At 36.6% G+C, this 27,269-nt stretch overlaps 4 protein-coding genes and 1 long non-coding RNA gene across 7 annotated transcripts; all 5 read right to left on the bottom strand.

Annotated features, from left to right (window-relative positions):
• On the bottom strand, window positions 8,920-14,294 carry LOC104792698 (guanylate-binding protein 4). 2 transcript variants are annotated; one of them, XM_010518905.2, is made up of 17 exons: window positions 14,203-14,294; window positions 13,623-13,725; window positions 13,420-13,489; window positions 13,294-13,332; window positions 13,081-13,198; window positions 12,938-12,995; window positions 12,301-12,365; window positions 12,188-12,194; window positions 12,047-12,107; window positions 11,794-11,853; window positions 11,674-11,693; window positions 11,524-11,589; window positions 10,965-11,132; window positions 10,218-10,475; window positions 9,830-10,042; window positions 9,484-9,755; window positions 8,920-9,390 (listed from the first exon to the last, which is right to left on the bottom strand). In XM_010518905.2, the coding sequence occupies exons 1-17, from the start codon at window positions 14,292-14,294 to the stop codon at window positions 9,249-9,251; spliced, it is 1,812 nt and encodes a 603-aa protein (XP_010517207.1). In that variant the 3' UTR covers window positions 8,920-9,248. The 2 variants fall into 2 exon arrangements, with proteins under 2 accessions (XP_010517207.1, XP_010517208.1); XM_010518906.2 differs by lacking the exon at window positions 14,203-14,294 and having other exon boundaries at window positions 9,249-9,390; window positions 13,585-13,677.
• On the bottom strand, window positions 14,766-15,907 carry LOC104792696 (protein ELC-like). Its single transcript, XM_010518904.2, has one exon. It carries the CDS (start codon window positions 15,898-15,900, stop codon window positions 14,911-14,913), a length of 990 nt encoding a protein of 329 aa, XP_010517206.1. The 5' UTR covers window positions 15,901-15,907; the 3' UTR covers window positions 14,766-14,910.
• LOC104792697 lies at window positions 15,923-18,312 on the bottom strand. 2 transcript variants are annotated; one of them, XR_769098.2, is made up of 5 exons: window positions 17,907-18,312; window positions 17,656-17,813; window positions 17,405-17,527; window positions 17,133-17,312; window positions 15,923-17,046 (listed from the first exon to the last, which is right to left on the bottom strand). It is a non-coding gene; the product is annotated as an uncharacterized LOC104792697 (long non-coding RNA). The 2 variants fall into 2 exon arrangements; XR_002038671.1 differs by having other exon boundaries at window positions 15,923-17,312.
• On the bottom strand, window positions 24,105-25,863 carry LOC104792695 (adenylate isopentenyltransferase 3, chloroplastic-like). The gene is made up of 2 exons (XM_019246411.1): window positions 25,859-25,863; window positions 24,105-24,979 (listed from the first exon to the last, which is right to left on the bottom strand). The coding sequence occupies exons 1-2, from the start codon at window positions 25,861-25,863 to the stop codon at window positions 24,136-24,138; spliced, it is 849 nt and encodes a 282-aa protein (XP_019101956.1). The 3' UTR covers window positions 24,105-24,135.
• Window positions 26,064-27,153, bottom strand: LOC104699313 (the record flags this gene model as incomplete). Its single annotated transcript, XM_019246983.1, is given in 3 exon segments — window positions 26,064-26,651; window positions 26,748-26,919; window positions 27,009-27,153. Coding segments are annotated over 3 exon segments (682 nt in total), but the record flags the coding sequence as incomplete, so codon positions are not given.

Here is a 27,269-nt window from a genome sequence, read left to right as displayed (position 1 = left end):
TAAATCCCAAAATATAACAACTTCAAAACTAAATCCAATCAATATCTATAAACTAATATCAAAATTATAAGAAAAACCTACACAATTTAAATAATTTAGTAATCAAATAAATTTTTATTTATTTATTTACAAAACTATTCTAAATCCCAAAATATAACAACTTCAAAACTAAATCCAATGAAAATCTTTAAACTAATATCAAAATCTTCTAAATTAGTAATCAACAAATAAATAAAATGTTTTTAAAAACCTAATTCTAAAATAAATTCTTTCTAAATTATTTCTACACAAATAAATTCTTTCTAAAATTAAAATCTAAATCCATATCAGAACCTTAATTCATTAATAAATCCAATCAAGATCTAGTTAAATGTATTCAAAAAAAATTCTAACAAAATATTAACAAACAAAACTAAGGATCACAAATAAAAATCATAATAAAATATGAAACTTACATGATTTCACATGTTTGTAGATGGTGACTGGTTGAAGGAGGCCACTGGGAGAGAAAAGCAGATGACCAGCAGTGGAAGGGAAGCAGATGACCGACGGCGGAGGAGAGGAGAAGGCCACCAGCGGAGGGAAGGAAAAGATCACCAGCGGAGGGAAAAAATGGCCACCAGCAGAGGGACTAGCAGAGGGAAGGAAAGACCGGCGGCAAGGCAACAATCGACGGGGAGGAGAAGAACACCGACGGAGGGGCAACAAACGATTTTAGCAGTGGAGTTGCGGCTGAGAAAAAATTGTGAGGCCATGTATAAATATAAAACTTTCAGAGGGACATAAGCGTGGGAAATCCCTAGGAAACAATTAGGGTTTTGCCGCGTGAATGAAATAATAGGCGGGTATTATTTTTCGCTTCGCAAACCCGTCAGAAATTCACCATCCCTCTGAAATCCGTCTGAAAATTTTTGGTCCCCTCGAAAATCCGTCGCATAATCATTGCATGTATATTTATTGGCCAGCCAACCATTTATTTAACCGAAAAAACACAAACTTTGGAAATTCCTCAGAACAGNCGCATAATCATTGCATGTATATTTATTGGCCAGCCAACCATTTATTTAACCGAAAAAACACAAACTTTGGAAATTCCTCGGAACAGTCCACATCCCTTGGAATTCTGTCAGAAATATCAAAACCCCTTGATAATCCCTCGAAAATTTCCGAGAAATTTCAGACGGATTTTATTATATATAACAATTTTAGAAAAATTGATTGATCTTAAGAGTTGTTTAAAACTAGACTAAGACATATTGTCAACAAAATTACATTTAGGATCATAATAGATAAAAAATCACATAGTTTTTATAAATCAAATAACTTTACACTAAGTTTCAACAACTATATCTCTAATATCATCTTATAAACACTTAAGTTTAGATAATGTAGTAATCTTTCAAGTGTTGCAATTTTTTGTAGTACAATGCTTTATAATCTAATTTATTATAATATTAGACAACACATTAGATGTATCAAAACTACTATATTCTTCAAATAAATAAAAATCCCTAGGAAGTAGTCGTAAATTTCAGACGAATTTCAGAGGACGCGAAGAAATTTTCTGACAGATTTCAGAAGACGCGGTTTAAGCCTTAGTAATTTGTCGGAAATTTCCGAGGGTTTTCTTAGAAAACGAGTTTTTTTTCTTAATCTGACCACATTCATCTTCCCTCGGACAGCCCTCTGAATTTTCTTAAGAATTTCCGAGGAATTTTCCAACGGATTTGCGAGGCANATAACTTTACACTAAGTTTCAACAACTATATCTCTAATATCATCTTATAAACACTTAAGTTTAGATAATGTAGTAATCTTTCAAGTGTTGCATTTTTTTGTAGTACAATGCTTTATAATCTAATTTATTGTCAAATATGGCTTATTATAATATTAGACAACACATTAGATGTACCAAAACTACTATATTCTTCAAATAAATAAAAATCCCTAGGAAATCCTCAGAAATTTCAGACGAATTTCAGAGGACGCGAAGAAATTTTCTGACAGATTTCAGAGGACGCGGTTTAAGCCTCAGTAATTCGTTGGAAATTTCCGAGGGTTTTTTTAGAAAACGAGTTTTTTTTCTTAATCTGACCACATTCATCTTCCCTCGGGCAGCCCTCTGAATTTTCTTAAGAATTTCTGAAGAATTTTCCAACGGATTTGCGAGGCCATATTAGTTTCCTTGGTTATCCGTCTGTAATATTGTGACTGATATATATATTAATGTATTTAATATATAAATATACAAATAAATACTAAATTATATATATATATATATATAATTGCTAATTTAAATTTATGAAATTATTATATGAAAAATTCAAGAGTTAAAATTTATTTCCATGTTTTTTATAAATACATACATATAATTATGAAAATAGAATAAAATACAAAATTAATACAATTTATTTCTTGTCTTCTTCATCCGATGAATATTCAGAATTGTTCGAATCATAAGCATTCTCAAATAAAGTTCTCCACTCTCTTCCTCAGAATCATCGTAAACCTCTTCATCTACAAAATTGGTGAAATTAACGACAAGATAAATTTCTAAAGAGTGGTCAACCGCTCCTATGGTACCCAATGAGTTTTGTTTATAGGTTGATGTTCACTATCATTGAAAATCCCAACAATACTTCCTCTAGGATTTATTAACATCACACTGATCCAAGGTTCGTTTGCTTCAGTTGCCCATGGATATCTAATGTAGCATACTTGATCTGTTTGTGAAGCAAGGATGAATGGATCATAATGGCAAATTTCTCAGTAATCCGTCGGAAATTTCTTAGAATAAACCAATGGTCTTCTGTTCCCCGGAAAGCTGTCGGAAGTTTTGAAAATTTTCTGAGGATATTCCGACGACCGGGTTTTCGTCAGAAATTTCCAAGATATTACAGATGGATTAATAAATTTCCGAGGGTTTTCTGAGAGACGTGTTTTCCTCAGAATTTTCTCAGAAATATGTCGGAAACTTGTTGGAAAACTGTCAGAAATTTCCTACGAATTGTTTCCGGCAGAAAATCCATCTAAAATCAATGTGTTTTGTTGTAGTGCGCACAGAAGAGTTGGTTTGTATAGGATACACAGTCTAACTATTGAACCCCTCTAATCAAAACCATGAACTATGAAACCGCATGTTTGAGTTTGATCAATGCATAATGCATGCTTTTGGGTTAGAAATATAATATGCAAAACCAGAAGAATATTTCATGAACGTTTGCACACAACGATTCATGAATCCAACATTGGATTCAAAATTACAAGACAGATCTTTAAATGTCTGCTTATACATTGAAACATAACTTTTGGTTTCCTGAGCTGTCTACTAGGGACATATATACTCCCTCAAGATTCTCTCTCTCTCTCTTTGAAATATCTAGTATTGTGACCTAGTTGGTAACAGCACAATAAACATATAATCTTTCTATATCGATATTAATGATCCTTTTTAAAGTAATATTGCATTTGCATGAATAATGTAAAAAAGAAAGAAAGAAAGAAACAACGTAAGAAAAGAAAAGACGAAATATACGTTTTCCAAATCTTCAAATATATCTTCTTAACCCGGTAACATATTTTTGGTATATATCCCCTTTTTTAAAAACAACGAAGGATCCTTTCCTTTTTTTATATATATAGAAAGATTCAGTTAATTTCGTATTGTGTTCGCCATAATTAATATATAAAGAGGAATTGAAACCATTACCCATGCCAAGACCTAAGAAAAGTTAGAAAATTGCTTCGACAATGACGTTTACAAAGGTTAATAACTTTGCTCTTCACCTTCTCCCAATTATAACTGCTTTTTATTTAGTTCGTCTTGCCAATATATAATTATTATGTTTCCCCTACATCAGGTTTTAGCCACGTCTCTACGTGTTGTATCAATGGAAACTCTTAGGTCAGCTCAAAGCTTGCAATATCTAGCGCTCCTCTGGTTATTGACAATCATTGTTGTCAAATTACTTGACCACTGGATTACTTCATATTTCCCTAAAGTTAAGTGTTTTCTAAATCGTCTTAGACAAAAACTTTAGGGAACAAGTCGTCGTATGTTTGTTCATCCTGTTGGAAATAGCAGATTTTGCACGCTGGGATCAAACCAAAACTTTTATTTTGGTGCCTTTTGGTATTAGAATTTGTTGGGACATTGTTATCTTATGTACCGTCATATTTATCTTCATTCAGCCTGTAGGAGTCCTCATAATTTCAAAGAAAAAGGAGAAAGAATAAAAAGATGGAATATATATATATAGTAGGTTAATGTTTACTTTAATTTGTTATACTATTAACAACTATTTTGTTCTACTTAGTCGTGATTCTGTTTTGATTTTGCTCCATCAATATTTGTTTATTCCTTAATTACTAAAATCGCAAACCAAAAGTTGTCGGATCTGCCTGCCTTTTTGTCTGATTTATCAACTGGTCTTGGTCTCACTGTCATGTTCTAAGAGTTTGCAACCAAAAACATAAAAAAGATGGTTTGAGTAATATACTATATGTTCAATTATGTCCCACTGAAGTGGAAAAAAGAAGAAGAAGATCTCGATTATATTGTAGTCTCTCTGCTTTCATATAAATTCATAACATTCCAACATAATTTGTTGCTGCTCCTTCTTCTGCTTCATGGAGCTCAAGCTCTCCATAGTCCAAGGTTTCGTAAACAAAAGTTTCATCGTTCTTTAGATTTTCTGGACCTGGACGTTAACTCACAAGTCATGTGCACGAAATGCATACACGTACATGATGTCAATCTCATATTTAGTCTGCTAAAAATTCAAACATGGTATACAAAGTCTCTCTGCTTTCATAAATTCATTACATACAACATAATTTGTTGCTGCTCCTTTTTAACCGCACAAAAGAGTTGGTTTGCATAGGATACACAGACTAAAAATTTTGAACCCATAATCAAAAACACTGAAACCCCATGTTAGATCAATGCATCATGCATGCTTTGAGTTAGAAGTAATATACAAAAACAGAAGATTATATTTTATGAATGTTTGCACAACGATTCATGAATCAAACATTGGATTCAAAATTACAATACATATTCAATTGTCTGCTTAATCACGCTCTCTCTATTTTCATTTAATGGTTGGTTCACATATACTATGTATAAGCACGCTGGAGTCTTTTAAATATCTTACTTTGTGACCTAGTTGGTAACAGCACAATAAACATACCGTCATTGCATGATGCATGAATAATGTAAAAAAGAAAGAAAAAAAAGTAAGAAAAGAAACGAAATATACATTTTCCAAATCTTCAACTATATATTCACGACCGACAACATATTTTTGGTATTTTTCTTTAAACAATGAAGGGCTCCTTTCCTTTTTTTTTATATAGAAAAATTCATTATGTTGTGTTCACCATAATTAATAATTATATAAAGAGGAATTGAGGAACCATTACCAATGCGAAGACCTAAGAAATGTTAGAAAATTGCTTCAGCAATGACCTTTACAAAGGTTAATAACTTTGCTCTCCACCATCTCTCAATTATATTTGCTTTTTATTTGGTTATATATAATAATTATTTTTCCCTATTGCAGGTTTTAGCCATGTGTTTACGTGTTGTATCAATGGAAACTCTTAGGTCACCTCAAAATTTGCTACATCTACTGGTCGGCTGGTTATGGACGATTATTTTAGTCGAATTTCTTGACCGATGTGGGTTACTTCATGTTTCCCTAAAGTTAAGTGTTTTCTAAGTCGTCTTAGACAAAAACTTGATGAACAAAAACTCTCTACAGTGAAAAAAGGAACAAGTCATCGTGTGATTGTTCATCGTGTTTGAAATAGCAGATTTTGTACGCTGGGATCGAGTCAAAACTACTTTCTTTTTGGTGCGTTTTGGTGTTAGAATTTTTTGGGATATTTTTAGCTTATGTGCAGTCATATATTGTTCTCAGCCTCGTAGAGTCATAATTTTTCCCAAAAGTCAAGAAAATGGAGAAGGATAAAGAGTAGCTAGCTGCTATTTAGTTTGTTCAGTTATTTTTGTTCCAACCTAATGTTTTATATTTTGTTATACTATTAACAAAATAGGACCATAGAAACAAAATTTGTTATACTATTAACAACTATTTTGTTCTACTTAGTGATTCTGTTTTGATTTTGCTCCAGCATTTTATTCCTTACTAAAACCGCAAACCAATTTTTGTTCAATTTATAAACTGGGTTAAGGATTCTACCACAGATAGGAAACTTAACATAGTATGTAAAATGGTCTTTCAAGCTCTGATATACTCGATTTGGAAGGAACGCAACTCCCGTCTTCACATTGACAATATTCGTCCTGAGCATCAGATACAGAAGAAGATACAGCTGCAGCTGCGACGAAGACTCCTGGGACTTGACAAAAAAACAAAAGGATTGCATGCTCAACAAGTCTCTACTCAACCAAACTATCTCACCTTATGGTTTACACACTTTCAAGCTCCCTAAATTTAGTTTCTAATCGGTATCAATTATCTAGTAACTCCTCCTGCTGCTATTGTAAAATGTAATCTCCTCAAGAGTAATATACTGGTATTTATCAAAAAAAAAAAAAAAAAAAATCGCAAACCAAAAGTTGTCATCATAATATTTGTTTGTTTTAAAAAAAAATAATAAATTTATCTGATTCACAAATAACTAGATTACTTAGCTTTCAACAACTTGAGGTTACTCCAAACTTGGAGGTTATTCCAAACTTTTAGAAAGTGACTAAATTGCCCCTTAACTTAAAGCCCCTTAACCTAAAGCCCCTCCAAGTTGCTTCTACTATTCTCACTCAGAAATCGTTGTATCTCGGTAGAAGTAAAAAAAGAAAAAAATGGATGACGGTGGGAAGATGGATGATGGTGGGATCCATGTGATAGCAAAAAGAAGAGGTGAGGGAGCTATCTTTTATCTGCGCCTCTCGTACGTTTACTTTTTCATGTTGATGGGGTTCATGGGTGCTCTGCTAAATCGGATGGATTCACAAAGTCCTGCTGTTCCTCTGGTCTCTGCGGTCGTCGTCGGAGTTCCTCTCTGCATCGTGAGTTACTTCTTCCACCGGACGATGGAAGAGAGGATTCGAAACGGGCAGAACGTGGACGATTTCGTTGTGGGAGTAGCAGACACATACTCCATCCGTTTCAAAATATAGGATGTTTTAGTAAAAATACGCATATTAAGAAATAATTACTTTTAAAAAATTTAACCAATTATAAACAAGTTTGTATAATATAAAATATAAATTTAATGTAAAAGTTACTTAGAAAATCGGAAACATCTTATATTATGAAACAAAAATATTTCTCTAAACATCTTATATTATGAAACGGAAAAAGTATATAGCTATTCCGATGAGTTTTATCTTGCAATGCATTCTTGGGCGCTATCATCTATTACATATTTGACGTCTGACTAATGCTATTCTAGTTGGTGAGTCTTTTGTTACGCAAATTACTTAACTGCGCTCAATATATCTCATCAGTTTGCAGTTTGTGCATTTAAGTTAGACAAAATTTTCTAAAGATTATAATTCGAGCTATTATACGATTTTGTATTAATTAGTGTGGACTAAATACTTTACATGTAGCTAATGTTCGGTTAGATATAGCTGGCTTCAAATAATTTAAAATTCGATTTATATACATTTTTACATATTTTCCTTAACAAAAAAAAAATTATTTTAAAAATCCTTTAGTTATGAAATTTTATTAAAATCTAAGATTTTATTATGAGACTCATATTTTTAGTGAAATAAGGAATTAATGCTTGGGAATAACAAAAATCTGACTAGAAATGTGAATCTCATAAATTAATATTGCATATTGTTGGTTAATGCGCCATTGACCGACTCTTTTTCTTGTTAATGTGATGTGTATTGTTATGGCAAACGTGTGCCAATATCATACTTTTTATTGTGTGCGTGGTCTACCTGTACTGCCAGATGACCTACCTCCGGAGGAGAGAAGAAGAAGCGGGAGCACCAAGAGGAAGACAGGGTGATGCAGATGAGAGATATGTGGTGGTCCATAAGAAGGTTATCTTCTTTGTCTTGTCTTTTGTCCTAATGTATCTGGTGTTTGTATGTTTTCATGTGTTTGGAACCCTACCGGAGTTTTCTGAGAAGTTGGTCAAGTTCTTCAAAAGGCTAATGTGGTCCGATTTATGGTGACACTAATAGATTAATCAAGCTTTTGTCCATTCCTATATATAAAGAGAACTAGTTTTTCTTAACACCTAATTTTATTAAAATCGGAAGATTCATATTTTTTTTTAGTGAAATAAGGAATGCTTGGGAATATTTTATTTAAAAATTCTTAAGATAAAATTTTGGCATATTTACTTTTCTCATTTCTTTTTTAAACAGGGAAGGCCCTTTTTGCCTTCTTTTTTTGTTTTTTTGTATAAAATGATTCAGTTAATATCGAATTCGGGGTCATTAATTGATACTCTATAAAGAGGAAGAGAGAACCCATCCCGATGCTGCCCTAATTACAAACGAAAAGTTAGAAAATTGCTTCAACTATTACCATTAGAAAGGTTTGATAAGATCTCTCGCTCTTCAATTCTTTTTGGGGTGCTACTTCTAGTACTCTTCTTGATACATACGAAGATCTTTGTCCAAACAGTCGACTACCGGATCACTTCTTCTCTCCCTAAGATTAAGTGTTTTTTAGCTCTCTTAAAGATCAACTTGGGGAATCCACACTATTTGCAGTAACAAGGGAACAAGTCGTCATCTGCTTGTTCATCCTTTTTGAAATAACAGATTTGATGCGATGCGACGTTACTGCCTTACTTAATCAACAAACCAACACTTCTCTTGTGAAGACGTTGGCTTGCAGAATTGGGGTGGACATTGATGTTTAGCTGCTAGTGGTTTGTCCTTCTATTTTATTAGTCTGTTGATGTTTATTTTCTACTATATTAATAATAACTTGAATTGAATAAATAAAATAGAAACAGACTCTTAAGGTTAGTTGTTAGCTAAAATTAACCGTGATTGGGAGGGTATAAAATTAAAACAGATCGGATCATATGTATAATTTAAAATTAAACATTACAAATGCATTCTATGCAAATGGTACAATCAAACCAACTTGGATCGATCAAATCATCCTCTTCATTCTTCTGAAATTCTTCTGCGTCCAAAAATTTGGTAGTAACGGGCAGAGAGCTTCGGATGATAAAAACAACGAGCATGCCCGAGAAGATGCTATAAGTATAAGGGATGGGAGGAGGAATGTGTTTTTTTTTTACTCAGACCGTTCCCTATTTCGGACATTCTTCTGGTTATTGTACATCGGAAGAAGCCAGCGAGCCCCGTGTTTCCTCTTTCCATAACACCGCCAATAAAGCACACAAAGTGCAATTATGCACACTATAGGAATCGCCCATCTGTTTACCAAATACACAAACAAAAACTTTTTTAGACGAACAGAGAGATTGAGAGAAGTTTGGTCAGAGTTTGTTCAAGACTTGTTTTGTTACCTGTCCAAGTCGAGAACGGGACTATACACGACATTCTCCCATGTCCCAACTATGAAATGCCAGACTGGGTTGTAATACAGAGCTTCTGCTGTCCAGAACATCCTTGTGTATGTCTCCAAGAATATGAAAAGTATCCACGCTGCCATTTCTAATAAAATGAATTTTATTATAAACCGGCCCACAACCACCATTACAAGAGAGAACCCAACCAGCCAGTTGAACAGTCGGTTATTGTATTCTTTGATGAACAAAGACCGTGACTTTCCCATCATCTGCACAAAAGATCTAGGGAGGTCAAACTGCAATTCACTACTTCCCGCATAACATAGTCTTGTATATATATTACCTTAGTTAATCTTTGCTCATAGTTTTGTTTCGAAGGACCAACACATTTCTGCTCAAAAGTTTGGTTGCAGTAAACGAAACCTGCATTAAATTTAGCCATGGAAGGAAGTCGTAGAGCCTGTAAGTGGTCCATGTCATCTTCACACTTTGTATATAGCGTCTCACAGAGCTTCGATGATTGGTATTCATTTGCAAGAACATAATTCTTGTATACCTGGATCAAAAATGTATCAGAAAGTAAATTTGGGAATCCTTTTTAAGAAGACAGCCAAAATCTGCCAAAACATTCCTTTGTTTTTATCCACTAAGCTAATGTCTGAAAAGTTAAAATGCAAATGATCCAACTGATCCCCACTTACTAGAAATTCATATTAACATAGGATTCATACCTCCTGCATTTGTTCATCCAACTGATCGACAGATTTCTTTGCATGCTGTCTACCAAAATGCTGTGCATCAAATGCCTTAATAGCTTCATTATGTGCCGTTTCATGGGAACTTTGGAGAGATTCTTCAGACATAGGTAGCCTCAATCTTACCATCCTTTCATTGTACAGCTTCACACACCGCTCAACAATATCTTTATTGAAAACCTCAACTAGTGATCCTGTTGATGGGATCTCTCCTTTATTTAACGCATCCAATATCTACAAAGTAGAGCAATCAAAATTGGAATACATCAAGAAACCATTTAGTAAGCATAGAAGGCATATCATAGAAATCATATGAGCCTTATTTTAGTGCTACATATCAAAAATATGTACTAATTATGCGTATCAAATATTTGTAACAAGTACATCATTTATAAAAGGTACGCACTCATAAATTGATATGTTAAGAGTATCAAACAGTTCAAGGAAAACATGAATCACAGTGACCACATTAAAAAAAGTAATCGATCAATGTTTATGCAAATAACAAGAACAGGTTACCCCCGATAACTTTCAGTAGCCAGGGAACACAGCCATCCATGAGAAGAGAAAAAAATGTCTATTTACTTGTTAAAATATGTAAGAACACCATAAACGTAGACATTTGTTCCTTTTGATTTCTCAACGACACACTTCCACTCATTCATAGAAATGTTCTGAGAAATTCAAAGAATGAAGCCAGACAGAAAAGAAACTGACACTCACCTGTTCCAGGAAAGAAATAAATTCCTTCCCATTTAGCGTTTTCCCCTGCACTATCTTTGGACGGATAATACTAGCAACAAGCTTTTTCAATTGATCACGCCTTGCAACATAAGTAGAGTCCAGGTCCTCATCTTTCAGATCACATAGCTTTGTCCGCATGAGATGAGGCTGTATACAAAAGACAAGGAAGAAAGTTATCACAAAGTAGACCACCTAACAAAATACTAGCTCAAAGAAAAGAGTACTGAGTACTCCATGTCTGAGTCAGATCAGACAGTCATATCTAATATTCCACATGGAAGAAAAAAGAGAGTTTCCGAACTTTGGAAAAACTATATTTCAAGGACTCACAAGCACTAAAAAATGGGGATTTTGTTGCATGACTAAAGGTAACAACCACACCAAAAAGTTATTTATCAGCACGCAATTAGCAAAGATTTTCAAAGATAGCCATAATTTCATGCACAAAGATATTCATATTTTTATCAAAGTTCCATGTTCTGTATTTCTTCAGAAAAAAAAAAGGCTGAAAATATGCAAAAACATACAAATTTCTTACCTGTGGTAAGCTAAAGGCTGTACTGTTGTCACCCATTATAGCCAAGGAATCCCGAATCTGGTTAACCTGGAAAAAAAAGTGATAGAAAATAATAATTTCTGAGATAATAATGATAATTACCTGTACGATGCAGAACAAAGAACAACATACCTGGTCAATATTTTTGTTACCTGAAAACACAAGAAACAAAATTAATCAATTAATAAGGGGTCCTGCTTGTAAGAAATGGTCTAGGCGACATCAGTAAAAAGCATAGAAAAGAACTCTAACCATCTTCATTAGGGACATGTCTGAGAGCTTCATCCACCATTTGCTTCACCGATTTCCCTTCTGCATAACGTTGGAATAGTGTTAATAATGGCCAACTCACTTGCATAAATTAAAGAAAAAACTGGAATATTGAAATGGGTCACACAGGACCACTGGCACCGAAAATAGGCAGTGATTACATAGAATTCAAGCACTGTCTAAGTGTCTATATTGAAATATTATGAATGTTGCTGTCAAAGAACCATGCACTTACGCAGAAAATCACGCTGGATAAGCCACAGAAGCTTTGACGGTTCAAAAGCAACATCTTCACCCTACAAGATATGAAAAATTAGAAACAGAAGCTGTGAAGGTTGCCACGGATCAAGAATATCAGCGGTTCGTTAGGGTGTACCTTTACTCTGCCAATTGAGTTGCATGAGACAATGAAAATAAAAGCCAGTCAGTATTCATAGAAGCCGGAAGACGTATTAAAAAAATAGAAATGCAGAGTACAATTAAGCAGACCTTCCATAAAATTCTTCCGCCAACTCAACAGCAAAGGAGAGCCGAGAAATGTCAGCTTCGCGGATCTGATGGGAACTCATATCAGAGAGAGAAATGTTTATAAGGTTATTTCAAACACTAGCTACTCTGTTACGCTTCCGTATTTGTACACTTCCTACTATACAATCAAGAGCGAATTCACTATTGCTTGACCTTGCATGCACAAAGAAAATCAAGCAAAACATGATTGGAACCCCTATTCCGCATTGCTTGTGTTTTACAAACATTAAAAGACTAACAGGGGAGGGAGGAATGGCTATAAATCCTAAGGTTAACAAATTCGCTTTAGTTACTAAAGCAAAATAATGTTTTTTGGTCATAAGACTCATAGCAAACGAATGTTTAAGAATTTGTATCTATGATTTCTACCTTGGAAATCACAAGGGTTTGTTTGATACCCTCTATTTCACTTTTGTGGTAAATCCTCCTATAAGATGAACTACCTAGGTCTTAACGCTTTAGTCTTTGATTTTAGTAATGGCATGATAATCGACATGATATACAGAAACCTCTGTAAGGCTTTCACTCTCTTTGGTTCAAGTATAATGTATCTAGAAGCATAAGCAATCCTAACAAACAGAGAGGTTGGACAACTTACAGTTTCAGGCAGATTATAGATAAGCACAGAACTCATAACCGTTGCCAGAGCAAAAATCCTGAAAATTGACAAAGGCATGGATTAGATATAGAGAGATTTGGCAAACAAGAGTTTAAAATGTGCATATATTGAACTGTGGGTACCGGTCATCATAGACATTTGACTTTCCAACACTTTCAAATCCTTCAGTGTCCAGGTAAATTACGGAAGTTTTGACTCCATCAATCTCCAGCTCTAATGGTGTTCCCCAGACCCAAATACCTGTATACAACGATTCAGTGGATTCAAAACAAAAAGAGTTCAACCTTAATTAGCTATCGAAGGATGATACTGCCCTCAGGAAAATGGGGAGATACCTTTTGTTTTGGTGTCACGCATGTGTCCAACACCAAAACCTGATGACATTGAATATATTAAGTCAATGTTCAGCTCCAAATAATATAAGTAAAATGCAGAACCCAAGTGTATGAGATAAGAAGCACCTTCATAACAGGAAAGGGAAAGAAGCTGATTGAGTAGAAATGATTTTCCAGAGCGATAAGGGCCAATCACCTGCAAAGGGAACAACAAGCAAAAAAAAGTTAGAAAAAAAAAAGCAACAAACATCTTGGTCCGAAAAAAACCAGGTTCAGATAGAAAGAACATACAAATAATTGATAATGAGTCAAACATCACTCTCACATACCGCAACAGCAGAAATAGGAGTAGTAATTCTGCTAATTGCTTCCAAACCTTCTCTGCTAAGCTGAAGCTTCGTATGACCCGGAGCAGGTTCAACAATAGGAAAACTGCATTAAGCAAACAAGGACCAATTGGGGAATTAAGAAGATCCACACCAAAAAAAAACAAAAACTCAAAAGGTGTTTGCCCATCACAGATATGTTTTGCTACCACAAACAATGTGGCTATAACAAACCTAATCATTCAGCTTATATGGCAATGGACAATAATACATTATCAAAATGATTGATGAGTTCCAATGTAAGACACACAAAAGCAAAAACCTTTCTTTCCTATCAGATTGCAACGAAACAAAAACCATAGGTTCAATGATTAGTCTACATAATGAGATCCATTGCTACAATGTAATTTCTTTTCCCATAGCCTACAACTACAAGATGCTGTTCGATACTCCAGAAACTAAAAAAAAGGACAAGACTTTATGACCCAAACTGTGTGATAAATCCTCCTAAAGAAGAATACAAATCTGAGGAGCTTCTTGGTGGGGAATGACAAGAAGGGAGAAGAAAGAAAATGACACTTACGCCTGGTGAAAATTTTCGATCGAGAGAGAGGTGGCCGACAAGAGACAGAGAGAGAAGAAGAAGAAAACAAAGGTCCGGCTTGAAAACTCCATCAATTGTTTGACCAAAGATTAGAACACGATCCGTTTTATGTACCCCGATTCGCCGTTACGAAGTCGTCAATACATAGGGAATTGAGACAAGACCTACACTTGTAGGATGAAGAAGACGAAGAAGGGATCTTGGGGAAACCTGGGGAGGTGGGTGTACGTTACGAATCGGTGCACCCGCAGAGAAGGTTTGCACGAGATCTTAGTTAAACGCAGAGAGGAACACTCGATTCTATGCTTTCGTAGCAAAACCGGGTAATGACGACCATACCCAAAGATTTGACCCAAACACAAGATGTCCTTGACTTATCTCTCGAGGGTGTTATCGTAGTTTTAAGACATGCTTGTTTATGTATATTATTAGCTTATGCAAAAGTCAATTGTAAAATTTGCAAACAAAACATTGAATGATTTAGGAAACTTATTTAATATATAGCTTATGAAACAGTCAAATTTTAAGAAAATTTGGTACATGCTTTTAATAATAAAATATCTTCATCATAAGCATTCCTAATCCAAAATTAAAGTTAGTTATTAGCTGAGCTTAATCATGAGTTATTTAGTCCATTAAACCCAAAATGAAGATAAATTTACAAAAGAAAAGGTTCACAACGAACTCTCAAATATGAAAAGATTCGATTTTTAAACGATTCTGCCTAACGAAGAATTGTTCTCTAGCCAAGACTCTCACTTGCTTTAGATAAGAACCTATCTCCAACTCTCCTCTCGCCGCTGCTTCTTCCAGTACTCTAAACACATCTTCAATGGCGTCGTCTTCTGCTAATCCTTCAACCTCCGATTCAATTTCGAACATTTCTTCGATTCCCATATCATCATCCATCGACGTCAGTTTGCGATAGTTCGTCTCTGCCCAGTTCTCCAAAACATCGGTGGGATCTTTGAGATTCAAAGCTCTCACCTTTAATGTCTCTCTCTCGTTCTCAAGCTCGGTGATGATCGTATTAACAGATTCGGATCTTTGCTTCATCTCTGATTGCAGTTTCCATAGGTTCTCAATCTCTTCCTCTGATCTCTCCATGATTGTTAGGACGTCGTAGTGGAGACTCGTGGCTAATCGATCTAAAGCTTCGGGTCTCGAAATCGATTGGTTCCGGGTTGGGATTGAATCAGTGAGTACAAAAGGGTGATCGTTAGCGAGAACTTTCTTGAGGTTACGGATGAAATTGAGTAGATTGCATCGTGGGTATTCCCATGTTTCGATGTATCTAGAGTTTGTGAATCCTGAAGAACTTACGAATGGGTGGTTGGTGCGAATTGGAATCGAATCAGGGTTTATAAACACTAGAGGAGGCGTTATTGGGTAGTTCTCGTGAATCCAAATGGTTAATTGCACGGTTGGGAGTTGTGTAGTGGAGCTTCGTATACGTAGAGATCCTTCAAGGGAAAAGAGTTGAACTTTGGATCCGTTGTTGTGGTTGAAAGTATCAGTTGAAAGCTCGAAGTTTGGATAGTCTTGGAGAAATGAAGTTAGATGCTTTCTGATTAGCCATTTCTGATCAGGATCGGTGTAAGATAGAGCAAAGGAACCGGTGGCAAGAAGGGCTTTTTCTATGAATTTGATTGAAGATGATGATGATGATGATGCCATTTGAAAAGGTTAGTGACTTTGAGGCTAAAGCTTGTTCTGTGCTATTTATGACGTTCTTTGGTTTTGGATTCTTCAGTTTTATTGTTATATATTATGAAATGACTTGAAATGTTTTGGGTCAAGCTTAGAGAACAAGGGATAGTGACTGTTTTATTGTTTCGTGGAAGTTTACATTCTTGGAAAGAAGATACTTTTGCTAATTGTCTTTTTCTCTTGCTTTTCATCTATATTATTATTATGTTTTGTCACTGGATGATTGATTAGATTTGTATGTATTTAATAGAATTATCCATTTTGGCTTGGTCTAACTTTACTAATTTAGTCTCAATACTTTAATTTGAAGCTAAATGGGTTTTGACTTGGATGTGCTGTTCGTTTTGGGAGTTCCAATATTAAGGGATCAAATTCTGGGAATTAAGTTCTCATATCGTGAAACCTTTTTCCTTTAGTATAAAAACTCGATGACCAAATAGCTGAACATTGCTAAGTCATTTTGTATTTGAAGGACCATCAATGCATTGATAAAAGTCACTTGTTGTGCAGTCTCGTTTGTTCCTCAGGGAATTTACATCTCTTTGGGACTCTACTCAAATTTTATGGTGACATGGTTAGTAAGTTGGTCTGGCTTAGTTTTCTAACTCTGATGATGTTTTCTCCAATTCTTTCAGCTTTGTGCCTTGCCATTAGATTTTAGTTGTAGTCGCTTTGGTATAATCTCGTTACAGAATTTAATTTAGTTGATGCAAATTTAATTGTATTTTTCCTTTGACCAGCTTTTTTTTGGTTCAAATCTCGATGAACAATTGTCCAAGCCAAGCTGTGAGAACTTCTTTTCCTTATTTTTCTCTGTTGGGATTTGAGACAATTCTTGTATGCGTACATATTGTAGTGAAACTTTGGTGATAGGTTTAGGAAAAAAGTGAACACTCCAAGCCCCAAATTAATACATTACAACCCATCATGGCAATTTATCATTTAAGATCTTAATATATTCAGCATCAGGATATGTACTTATCTTTCTATTTTGTGTGTTTCTTCGTCCCGAGCATGTAATTTCTTTCTTCGTCCCATTGTCCCGAAATCTGTATATTCCTTGCAGATTGCTCTGCTCTGTAAGGAGTTTTTCTTCCCAGTCTTTTTGATAACCTAGTTAATTTGCAAACGTCATCCCATTGGTTAAGTGGTGTAGAGTAAGATAGACTAGAGGTCAAATGAAAAAAAAAAGATCTTACTTTTATTTCCAGCCCCACAGATTTTCTCAAACTGTCATGACTTGTGTGGTTACAGACCAGTGTACAATTTGAAAGAGCTTTGTTGTCTCTGCGCTTGTTTTTCTCTTTAACCTCTTTTAGGAGATCATGTACAGCTTTTCTGCTGTCACTTCTTGGCATTCTTCTTTGGATGTAGTTGTGCTAATTATATGGTAAGGCAATAGTTCAGATGGTTCTAGTAAGTAAACTATGAATCTTGCTTGTGGATTTAAGCTTGAAAATAGTAATAGTACCTTTCTGCTAAATTGTCTGAAATCACGTATATCTTAATGGTCCAGCTCTTGGCGTTGTACTTACTGCTTAAGTATCATCTTACTTTCATGTGCTAAGCTTTTACTGCTGTTGAACTTGAGGCTCTAAAATATACAAAGCAAGTTTAAGAGTACGTTAGATACAGTATGATAGATTTGTGGTTTATATATTGATCCTGGTGCTCATATCTAGATAAAATCATAATGATATTGTTTGTTTGGAAGAGCATTACATAATCAATGGTTTCTTCTGTGTATCTGTTATAGGTAGCTTGTCAAGAGCATTCTGCAATTGCTCTACCAGCTTGTTGCAGTGGACAATGAAGTTTGCAGCTGAGTGACAGCTATTGACAGCGCGCCTTCTCTCATCCTATTAGGTCAGCCACTGTGACTGCCAACAACAACAAAAAATAAAGCATTTGGATGACCGTCCTAGGGGTGGTAAGTTTCAGGGTTGAGAACTTCACATGTTTTGAAAACTTACTCTGGTTTGCTTGCCTGTTCCAGTGGCTAAATCGACGGAGAGTCGTATCTCGTTTGCTTGCCTGTTCCAGTGAACTGACCAGAATCCCCCGGAAAACGCGTGGCTAGATCGACGGAGAGTCGTTTGCTTGCCTATTAAAGTGAACTGTGTGGGGGTTTACAACAGAGGTCGCCAGAGGGAAGTCTGATGCTGCCGGTGACTGCGGCAATAACATGGCCGTCGATATCTTCATACCCATGATGATGATATATGAAAACTTTGCAACTATATATATAAACTTCAGATTTCTTTTTTTGAAAATGTTGTTTGCTCGTCGAGACTTGTAGTCTCTCACTTATGAAGAAGTTGTAATCATGATTATTTATAAAGAAGTTGGGAAAGATTCTCGTGTGTCCCTTTCATATTCAGACAATCACGGAGTAAAGTAAAATAAAAGATGCGGGAGGAAATAATTCATTTAATCACGAAAGAAAAAGAATCCCCTATGGCATTATTGCTTAGCATCATAGGTTTCCGTATTTCTTTTTAATACAGAATATTTGGAAATAGTATCCATAATAATATCTAAATATTACCTTTTTGAATTTAAGAATTGGCCCTCTCTGGCTCTCTCTCCACAAGACGACAACAGGTATACCATAATACCAAACCATAATTCCAAACCATTATATCTCCATATTTTTTCCAACAGTTTTTTTCTTTTTGGGACAGAGATGGGTGATAACTGATAAACCTCATAAGTCATAACCCTACCAATCTTCGATCTTAAGTGTTTTTTTACTAACAGTTTTTCTTTTTGGGACAGAGATTGGATATAACCCTACCAATCTTCGATTGTGAGTTTTTCTTACTTACTAACAGTTTTGGGAATTTTTGAAGTCAAACTGCCAATCCATTTAACTTATATTTTCCCAAAGTTTCTATTGTTTTGGGATAATTTTTTTAAAAATAATTTCACCTTTTAAGTATGAGAAAATGGGGCTTTTGCAGGATCAGTGTTGGAGTTGGTTAGTCTGAGAGCAAAGGAGTTGAGGTGTGCTCAAACTCGGTTCTGTTTTGAGTTTTGTTTTGATATTTTAAGTTGTGTTTCTTGATTAAGTTAATAAGTGACCGAGTCATTTGGTTAGTGCTAAGTGATCCGATTAAGTAGTAGTCTGTTTAGGAGTTTCTAGTTTCAACACTTGTAAGGCTATATAAGCCATCATCGTTCTATGAAATAAAATCAGAGTTTCCAAAGTACAAAGCAGAGCTGTTATCATTACAAATTGGTATCAGAGCTTACTTCTTTGTTATTTTGTGAAAACACAAAAGAGAAGCCGCAGCTTCAAAACTGAGAAGAGAGAAGAGAGATGGGAGATGACAAGATGAAGTTGCCCCTGTTCGATGGTCATTGGAACCATTGGAGTGAAGTGATGGAGAATTTCTTTCGTGCCAAAGGTCTGTGGAAGCTGATAGACATCGGGTTCGAGGAACCACCAACGACGACAATTCTGACGGCTGAACAGAGACAATTGCTCGAGGACGCAAAAACCAATGATCACAAAGTGAAGCATTACCTCTATCAATGCATTGATAGGGTAATAATTGAGCAGATCTCGGATCGTAGAACATCCAAGATCATCTGGGACTCCATGAAGAGGAAGTATGGGGGAAACAATTGTGTAAAGAAGTCCTTGCTGCAGAAACTCAGGAGAGACTTCGAGGTGTTGGAGATGACAAAGTCTGAGAAGGTGGAGGACTACTTCAAGCGAGTTCTATCCATTACAAATCAAATGAGGAGTAATGGTGAGGTTATGCCCGACGTGAAGGTGGTGGAGAAAATTCTCAGAACTCTGAGTGAGAAGTTCATGTATGTGGTGGTATCCATTGAAGAGTCAAAAAACATTAAGAGCATCACATTGGATGAGTTACAGAGCTCTTTGGCAGTCCATGAACAAAAGTTCAAGAAACCAGAGAGAGGTGATGATCACGTGCTAAATGTAACACAAGGAAGAGGAATGGGAGGAAGAGGCAGAGGTTTTCAAGGAAGAGGAAGAGGACGTGGCCGAGGTAGAGGTTCGTTCGATAAGAGCACAGTCGAATGCTACAAATGCCACCGTCTTGGACATTTTCAAAATGAGTGTCCAAAGTGGGAAGAAGGAGCGAACTTTGCTGGTCTTGACGAGACTGAACCAATGCTATTGATGGCATACACCGAAGAAGTTGAAGAAGATATCGAAGAAACTGCTGAGATGTTGCTGATGTCCTACACTGGAGAACAAGAGAGTATGAGGAGAAGAGCATGGTTCCTCGACTCTGGTTGTTCAAATCATATGAGTGGAGACAAGAGCTTGTTCATTTCAATATATACAGACTTCAAACATTTGGTAAAGCTGGGAAACAACAAAAAAATGGAGGTAGTTGGGAAAGGAAGTGTGAAGTTGAAGCTCAGCGATGTTGAATACATAATAAGCGAAGTCTATTATGTACCTGAACTCAAAAACAATCTTTTGAGCCTTGGTCAACTTCAAGAGAAGGCATTAACGATCGTCATACAAAGGGGAACTTGCAAGATCTATCATGAAGAGAAGGGCTTATAGCAGAGAGCAAGATGAGCCTGAACCGGATGTTCATGCTAATTGATCAAACCGACGAGGAAGAGACATCAGCTCAACAATGCCTGCAGACATTTTCAGACCAGATACTGAAGCTATGGCACAAACGTTATGGACATCTCAGTCATGGGGGAATGAAGACTCTACAAAACAAGCATATGGTTAGTGGTCTCCCTTTTATTGATGCAGAAATCTTCACATGCTCAGATTATCTAGTTGGGAAACAACCGAGGAATCCCATCCCCAAGAAAAGCATGTGGAGAGCAAAGGAAGCTCTTGAGTTGGTACACTCAGATATTTGCGGTCCTATCAGTCCTGTTTCAACCAGTGGAAAGCGATATGTCCTGTGTTTCATTGACGATTACAGTAGGAAAGCATGGGCATATCTTTTGGAGGAGAAGTCAGAAGCTTTCAACCACTTCAAACTCTTTAGAAGCAATGTGGAGACTGAGATAGGAAAGAAGATAAAGTGCTTGAGAACAGATCGAGGTGGAGAGTACACCTCTAATGAGTTCTCAAACTACTGCATAGAGCAAGGGATTCGGAGACAGCTCAGCACGACTTACACACCACAACAAAATGGCATTGCTGAGAGGAAGAACTGCACAGTCATGAACATGGTCCGATCCATGTTCTATGCCAGGAAAACACCAAAAATCTTTTGGCCTGAAGCAGTGATGTGGACTTTCCATGTTCTGAATCGTTGTATGGAGACGGTGAAGCCTCGGGTGATGAGACAAATGATGATGCTCAAGCTGAGCAACCTGCAGAAACCACGCTGGAGACTCAGAATGAACAGCCTGTGGAAGTCAGAGAGGGAAGAAGAAGAACAGTTAGACTTCCACGTTATCTCAGTGACTATGTCACGGGCAATGAAGAAGGAGAGGAGAGTGAAGGTGACGAAGTAAACATGGTGGAGGACCTTTTGTCGTCTTCTGTTTCTGATCCTTTAACTTTTGAAGAAGCAGAACAGAGTCTAAAATGGAGGAAAGCCATGGATGAAGAGATAAATTCCATCATCAAGAATCAGACTTGGGAGCTCTCTGTTTTACCAACTGGAGCTAAATGTATAGGTGTGAAGTGGATTTACAAGACCAATCTGAATGGACATGGAGAGGTGAACAAGTTCAAAGCACGCCTAGTAACTAAGGGTTACAGTCAAGAACACGGCATTGATTACACAGAAGTCTATGCACCGGTTGCTTGGATGGATACAATCAGGACTATTCTAGCTACTGCGGCACAAAAGGCTTGGGATATTTATCAACTAGATGTGAAATCGGCTTTCCTCCATGGGGTTCTGCTAGAGGATGTTTACATTCAACAGCCAAAAGGTTATGTGGTTAAAGGACATGAAGAAAAAGTCTACAAGCTTCACAAGGCACTTTACGGTCTAAAACAAGCTCCAAGGGCCTGGTTTAGCAGAATTGAAGAGTATTTCATCAAGGAGGGTTTCCAAAAATCTCAGAATGAAGAAACCTTGTTTCTAAAAAGAAACAACCGAGGTAATATTCTGCTTGTAAGCATCTATGTTGATGATATTATCTACACAGGGAATGATGTGTCGATGATGGAAGATTTCGAGATGTCAATGCAAAAGGAGTTTGACATGACAGATCCTGGAAATATGAGGTTTTTTCTGGGAATTGAAGTGCTACAGACATTAGAGGAAATTCATATTGCTCAGTCGAAGTATGCCTTGGAGGTTTTAAAGCGCTTTGAGATGGAGAATTGCAATCCAGTATACAATCTGATGGTCCCTGGAAACAAACTTAACATGGATGAAGGAGGGGAACATGTAGATGAGACTTTCTATAAACAAATAATAGGAAGTCTCATGTACATTACCACAACGAGGCCTGATATGCAATTTGTTGTAAGTCTCTTGAGCAGGTACATGTCGAAGCCTACAGTTTTACACTTACAAGCATCTAAAAGAGTCTTGATGTATCTAAGAGGAACTATGGATTTTGGCCTCTGGTACAAGAGAGGTGGTTCAGGAGAATTATTGGTCTACACGGACAGTGATTTTGCTGGAGATATTGATATTAGGAGAAGTACATCAGGATATGCTTTCTTGATGGATGAAGCAGCAATGGCATGGTCATCAAAAAAGCAACCGATTGTCACATTATCAACAACTGAAGCTGAGTATGTAGCTGCATTTGTGTGTGCCTGTCAAGCAGTCTGGTTTATGAGGATGTTGGAGGAGTTGGGATATGAAGTAACAGAAAGCACTGTGATTCGCTGTGACAACACTTCAGCAATCAAGTTGTCTAAAAATCCAGTGTTTCATAGAAGATGCAAGCATATTGGAGTTCGTTTTCATTTTCTGCGAGAATTGGTTAGAGATAGAGTGATCAGATTGGAGCATTGCGGGTCTCAAGAACAAGTTGCAGACATTTTCACAAAATCATTGAAGCGTGAAGCATTTGAGAGTCTGAGAAGCAAGCTTGAAATCTGTTCTGCTGCAAGTAAGCTAATCTTGATGCACCAAGATTAGCTTAAGGAGGGTTTGTTGGAGTTGGTTAGTCCGAGAATAAAGGAGTTGAGGTGTGCTCAAACTCGGTTCGAGAATAAAGGAGTTGAGGTGTGCTCAAACTCAGTTCTGTTTTGAGTTTTGTTTTGATATTTTAAGTTGTGTTTCTTGATTAAGTCAATAAGTGACCGAGTCATTTGGTTAGTGCTAAGTGATCCGATTAAGTAGGAGTCTGTTTAGGAGTTTTTAGTTTCAGCATTTGTAAGGCTATATAAGCCATCATCGTTCTATGAAATAAAATCAGAGTTTCCAAAATACAAAGCAAAGCTGTTATCATTACATCAACGACGAGAGATTAGGTGAATCCTTGAATGAATAAAACACACAATCAAAAAGCATTTTTAGTTTTAGTTTAACCTTTTGAAAATTTCATTGAAAAAAAATAAAAGTTATCGGTTGCCCAAAAGACCACCAATAGCCACTTTTACTAAGCAGAGAGTTTGAGAACTTAATTATGTTTTTGTAGTCAATATGAGATATGTCGGTACTCGGTAGAGTTTAGAGCGTTTGTTAACCAAGCTCATAGACAAAGATGTGAGAAACTGCTTAAGCTCCGTTCAGAACACAAGATCACAAAACAAATACAAACTAAGATGGCATGCTTAATCAAGTGGTTAACCACAAAAGTCCACAAGACTTGTGTAACACCTCCAACTCATTGTCGAAGATTCAGATTTTTAAATTATTCTCTTCATAATCTTTCCACTTTCTAACTTATAGAAACACAATGATGCATATTATATAAAAAAGGGTTTTTTCGTTTGAAATTGATTTTACATTCAATTCAATTGTTTTTTTTCTCCTAATTAACCTTTTTCCCGAACTAGAAAAGAAGGAAAAGAAAAGACTCCAAAGTCCAAACGCACCAAACCTCTTCATTAATTATTTTTAAAATATACTTATTTCACACTCACACAAAAGTACAAAAGTACGAATGCAAGAAAAGCAAAGAAAATAAAAGGAAAACAAACAAAAACACACCCCACCCGTTGACCAAAACAAATAAAAAGGAAGAAAAAAAAAACACACCAAAAGCCTCGCTACGTGACACGGTGGAAGCTTTTCTCACCAACGAGAGACGGTTCACGGTTAGCACTTAGCAGTGTCCTTGCAGAAACCGCGACACAGAAATGGTGCTTGGCCCTGCCACCAGATTCTCCCACGCCGCGTCAGCATCCGCCTTCCACCTCCGCGTTGTGATCACCGGAGTTGTATCCAATCTCTGGACGCACCACTTGTTCACATTTTTCAACCGTTGGATCTTTTCTCTTTGTCGACAGGCTAATCCAAAGGTGTTCCTCTTTATTTCTTCCACCACTTCACTAAACAGCATTTGTCTCTCTCCCGCATTTAAGAAGGGCTCGTTCTTGAAAAACCTGCCGAACTCTGAAATCCCAATTGCGTTCTTGATCCCTTCCGAGTAGTTCATTGAATCAGAAAAGTTGAACAGTTCTCTAACTTCCTCAACCATTCCATTCGCCACCATCTTATCAACCCTCTCAGACACAACACCGCGTAAAAAAGGAACTGCCACGTCGACCCATAGAAAACAACATTCGTATCTCGACCCGACCAGGAGATCCTCCAAGAAAGAGTTTGAACCGCCAACGACGATTGGAAGCTTTCCACGGTCGGTAATGGTTTCGATGGAGTGACTCGCCATGTCGCAGAAATCCGCGGTGGTGAAGTAGTCGGCTCCAGGCGAAAGGAAGCTGAGGAGATGATGACGGACGCCGCGTTTTTCCTCGGACGTAATCTTGTTGCTTACAATGTCGAGACCTCGGTAGACTTGCATCTTGTCGGTATTTATGATCTCTCCTGAGAAACGAGTGGCTAGGTCGACGGAGAGTCGCGACTTGCCGGTACCGGTGGCTCCCATGATGACCACGAGTTTGTCCTTGCGAGCGTAGGTCTTTAAAATATCCATATTTGGACCAAAGCTTAAAAACAAAAGATGATTTCAGCTCAGATAAGAATCTTCGGTGAAAATCCGAGAGAGAGCTAATTAAGGTCAAAAAAGAAGAAGATATTGGATCGATGGGGAAGAAGAAATGAACTACAAAATTAATGAGATTTATCTTTGCTTTTTATAGAAGAGAGTAACTTAGTGAAGTGAGCAAAGAAGGAGAAGGAGGACTAGTCTAACGTATTAGTGATGTTTGAGGCTGGAAGCCCGCTACCTTTCTATTCAGTCTAAACGGGCTCCATAATAATTCAGTCTCGTTACCTTTCTATTCCCGTAAATTATGTTTCTAATTTTTTAAGTGCTTTTTGGTATTTAGTACTAGTATATTCTGAAACACTTGAAGGTAAGTAGGTAACTACTCATGTACAAGTAATAGTTTTTGTTTGGACTTTGAGTTGAAACGATTACAAAATTGTGGTACATATGGAATTCCGAAACTGATTTTCTTTATTTATTATAATCACTCTACTACAACAAGTCGTGATGTATTCCTTACTTTTTGATTTAATATACATAGATATTGTAGATTAATGTAATCCAGCCCCAAAATTAATATATTACAACCCATCATGATAATTTACCATTCAGCATCTTGATATAATTAGCCTCAGGTTATGTACGTACCTCTATCTTCCTATCATGCGTTTTCTTTTTCCCTAGCATATATGATTTTTCTTTCTTCGTCCCATTCTCTAGAAAGATGTTTCTCTTTCTTTTCTAGATGCTTCACCTTTTGTTTGAAATATTTATATCTATGTTCCTTGCATATCGCTTTATCTCCTGTTTTTCTTCCCCAATCCTTTTTAAGCTCTCGCATCAGCTTCTTCAGAGCCTAGTTAATTAATTTGCAAACACCATTACACTGGTTATAGTTTTAAGTAACATAGACTGGTGGTCAAACGAAAATTTCATGTCTTACGTTTCCTCAACGACTTATTATCTAAATAACTATTGCATTTTTTTATAATATGGTCAAATGTTCTTCTGAAATGATAACATTATGAATTGTCTAAAAAAAAACATATAGGCATAGTAGTAATTAGAATGCTATAGCCCTCACAAAGCAAACCATAGAGTTGGATGGATCACACTCTCCCTTACAACCCAGCAAAAAAAAGACCAAGGGGAGACACTACTTTTAGGCGTGTATGGATCATCCTCTGTTACATAACCCTTAATATCAAAAAACTATAAGGGATTCAAATACTCCTACTAAAATCTCACACCTCTCTAGAAGGTTATGTCACACATATATATATATATATATATATAAACAAACCTTCAGACACCAAAGACAATGGATCCTATCGATCCAGTTATCATATCTACTGATTCCTGCTTCTCTTCTTCATATGAGTTCTGATCTGCACGAACATAAGAAGACAGCCACTTGGATTTCACATACTCAGCTCTCCTCCATGGCGGCACATGAAGTCCTTTCTTCTTCAAACTCTCCTTTGCCGCTTTACATATAAGTATGATGATCCTCTGAAGCCGATCAGCTTTCCCCACAAAGATGTAAGGCAGAGTTTGCAGCATCGACTTATACGTCTTCGTTGCACGAGCAATCTCAAACGTGGATTTGAAGTCGATGTCAATCAACAGTCTTTCACCTTTGATAATCACATCCACATACTCATACTCCCCTGTTTCCATTTCACAAAACAACCAACTCTATTGTCAAGCAAGAAGCTACGAAATGGCTTTGGCTTTACAGAAAGATCAAAGCTATAAGACAATACCAGCAGGACAAGAAGGCGATTTCTCCCAGCGAGATTTGCATACAGCCGCATCATAACCTAAGCTCATTAACCCATTGGCCACATTTTTCAAGCAACTCTTACTTGTTTCCACAATCTTAGTCACGTCAGCTTGTAAGTTCCTCTCCCAGACGCTCGTACAAGGAACCAAACTCTACAAAAATTGAATCTCACATACATCAAGTTTCTGCTAATCGAAACAAACATATGAGTCCAGGAACAAAATGATATATGAAACCATACCTTGAGAATCTCACAAGCTTCACCGGAAGAACATTTCAAACCATCGGACCATTCAGTCTCATCATCAGAGCTCTCCGTACCACTCCCGCTAAAGAAATTGCATCGGCTACGTCCACATCGCTGTTTCTCCCCACCACCGTTGTTGTTATCCTCGATGAAGTTCAGAACCATCTTCGCTAAACAAACCGAGCTCGGCTCAAAATCTCCAGAGTTACCTCTCGAAAGCGGCGCCTCTACATCAACGCCTGGAAACTTCTCGGA

Source organism: Camelina sativa, chromosome 6, assembly GCF_000633955.1.
Source record: "Camelina sativa cultivar DH55 chromosome 6, Cs, whole genome shotgun sequence".
Classification (NCBI taxonomy): Eukaryota; Viridiplantae; Streptophyta; class Magnoliopsida; order Brassicales; family Brassicaceae; genus Camelina; species Camelina sativa.
This window is presented reverse-complemented; position numbering and strand designations above follow the sequence as displayed.

Bases quoted from the DNA above. Each gene is read 5' to 3' on its own strand.
- LOC104792698 (XM_010518905.2), bottom strand. From the start codon at position 14,294: ATGGAGTTTTCAAGCCGGACCTTTGTTTTCTTCTTCTTCTCTCTCTGT. The intron at 12,366-12,937 runs GTAAGTTGTCCA...AGTTCCCATCAG, and splicing joins TCTATAATCTGCCTGAAACT to ATCCGCGAAGCTGACATTTC. The intron at 11,133-11,523 runs GTAAGAAATTTG...TTTTGTATACAG, and splicing joins CAGCCTTTAGCTTACCACAG to CCTCATCTCATGCGGACAAA.
- LOC104792696 (XM_010518904.2), bottom strand. From the start codon at position 15,900: ATGGCATCATCATCATCATCATCTTCAATCAAATTCATAGAAAAAGCC.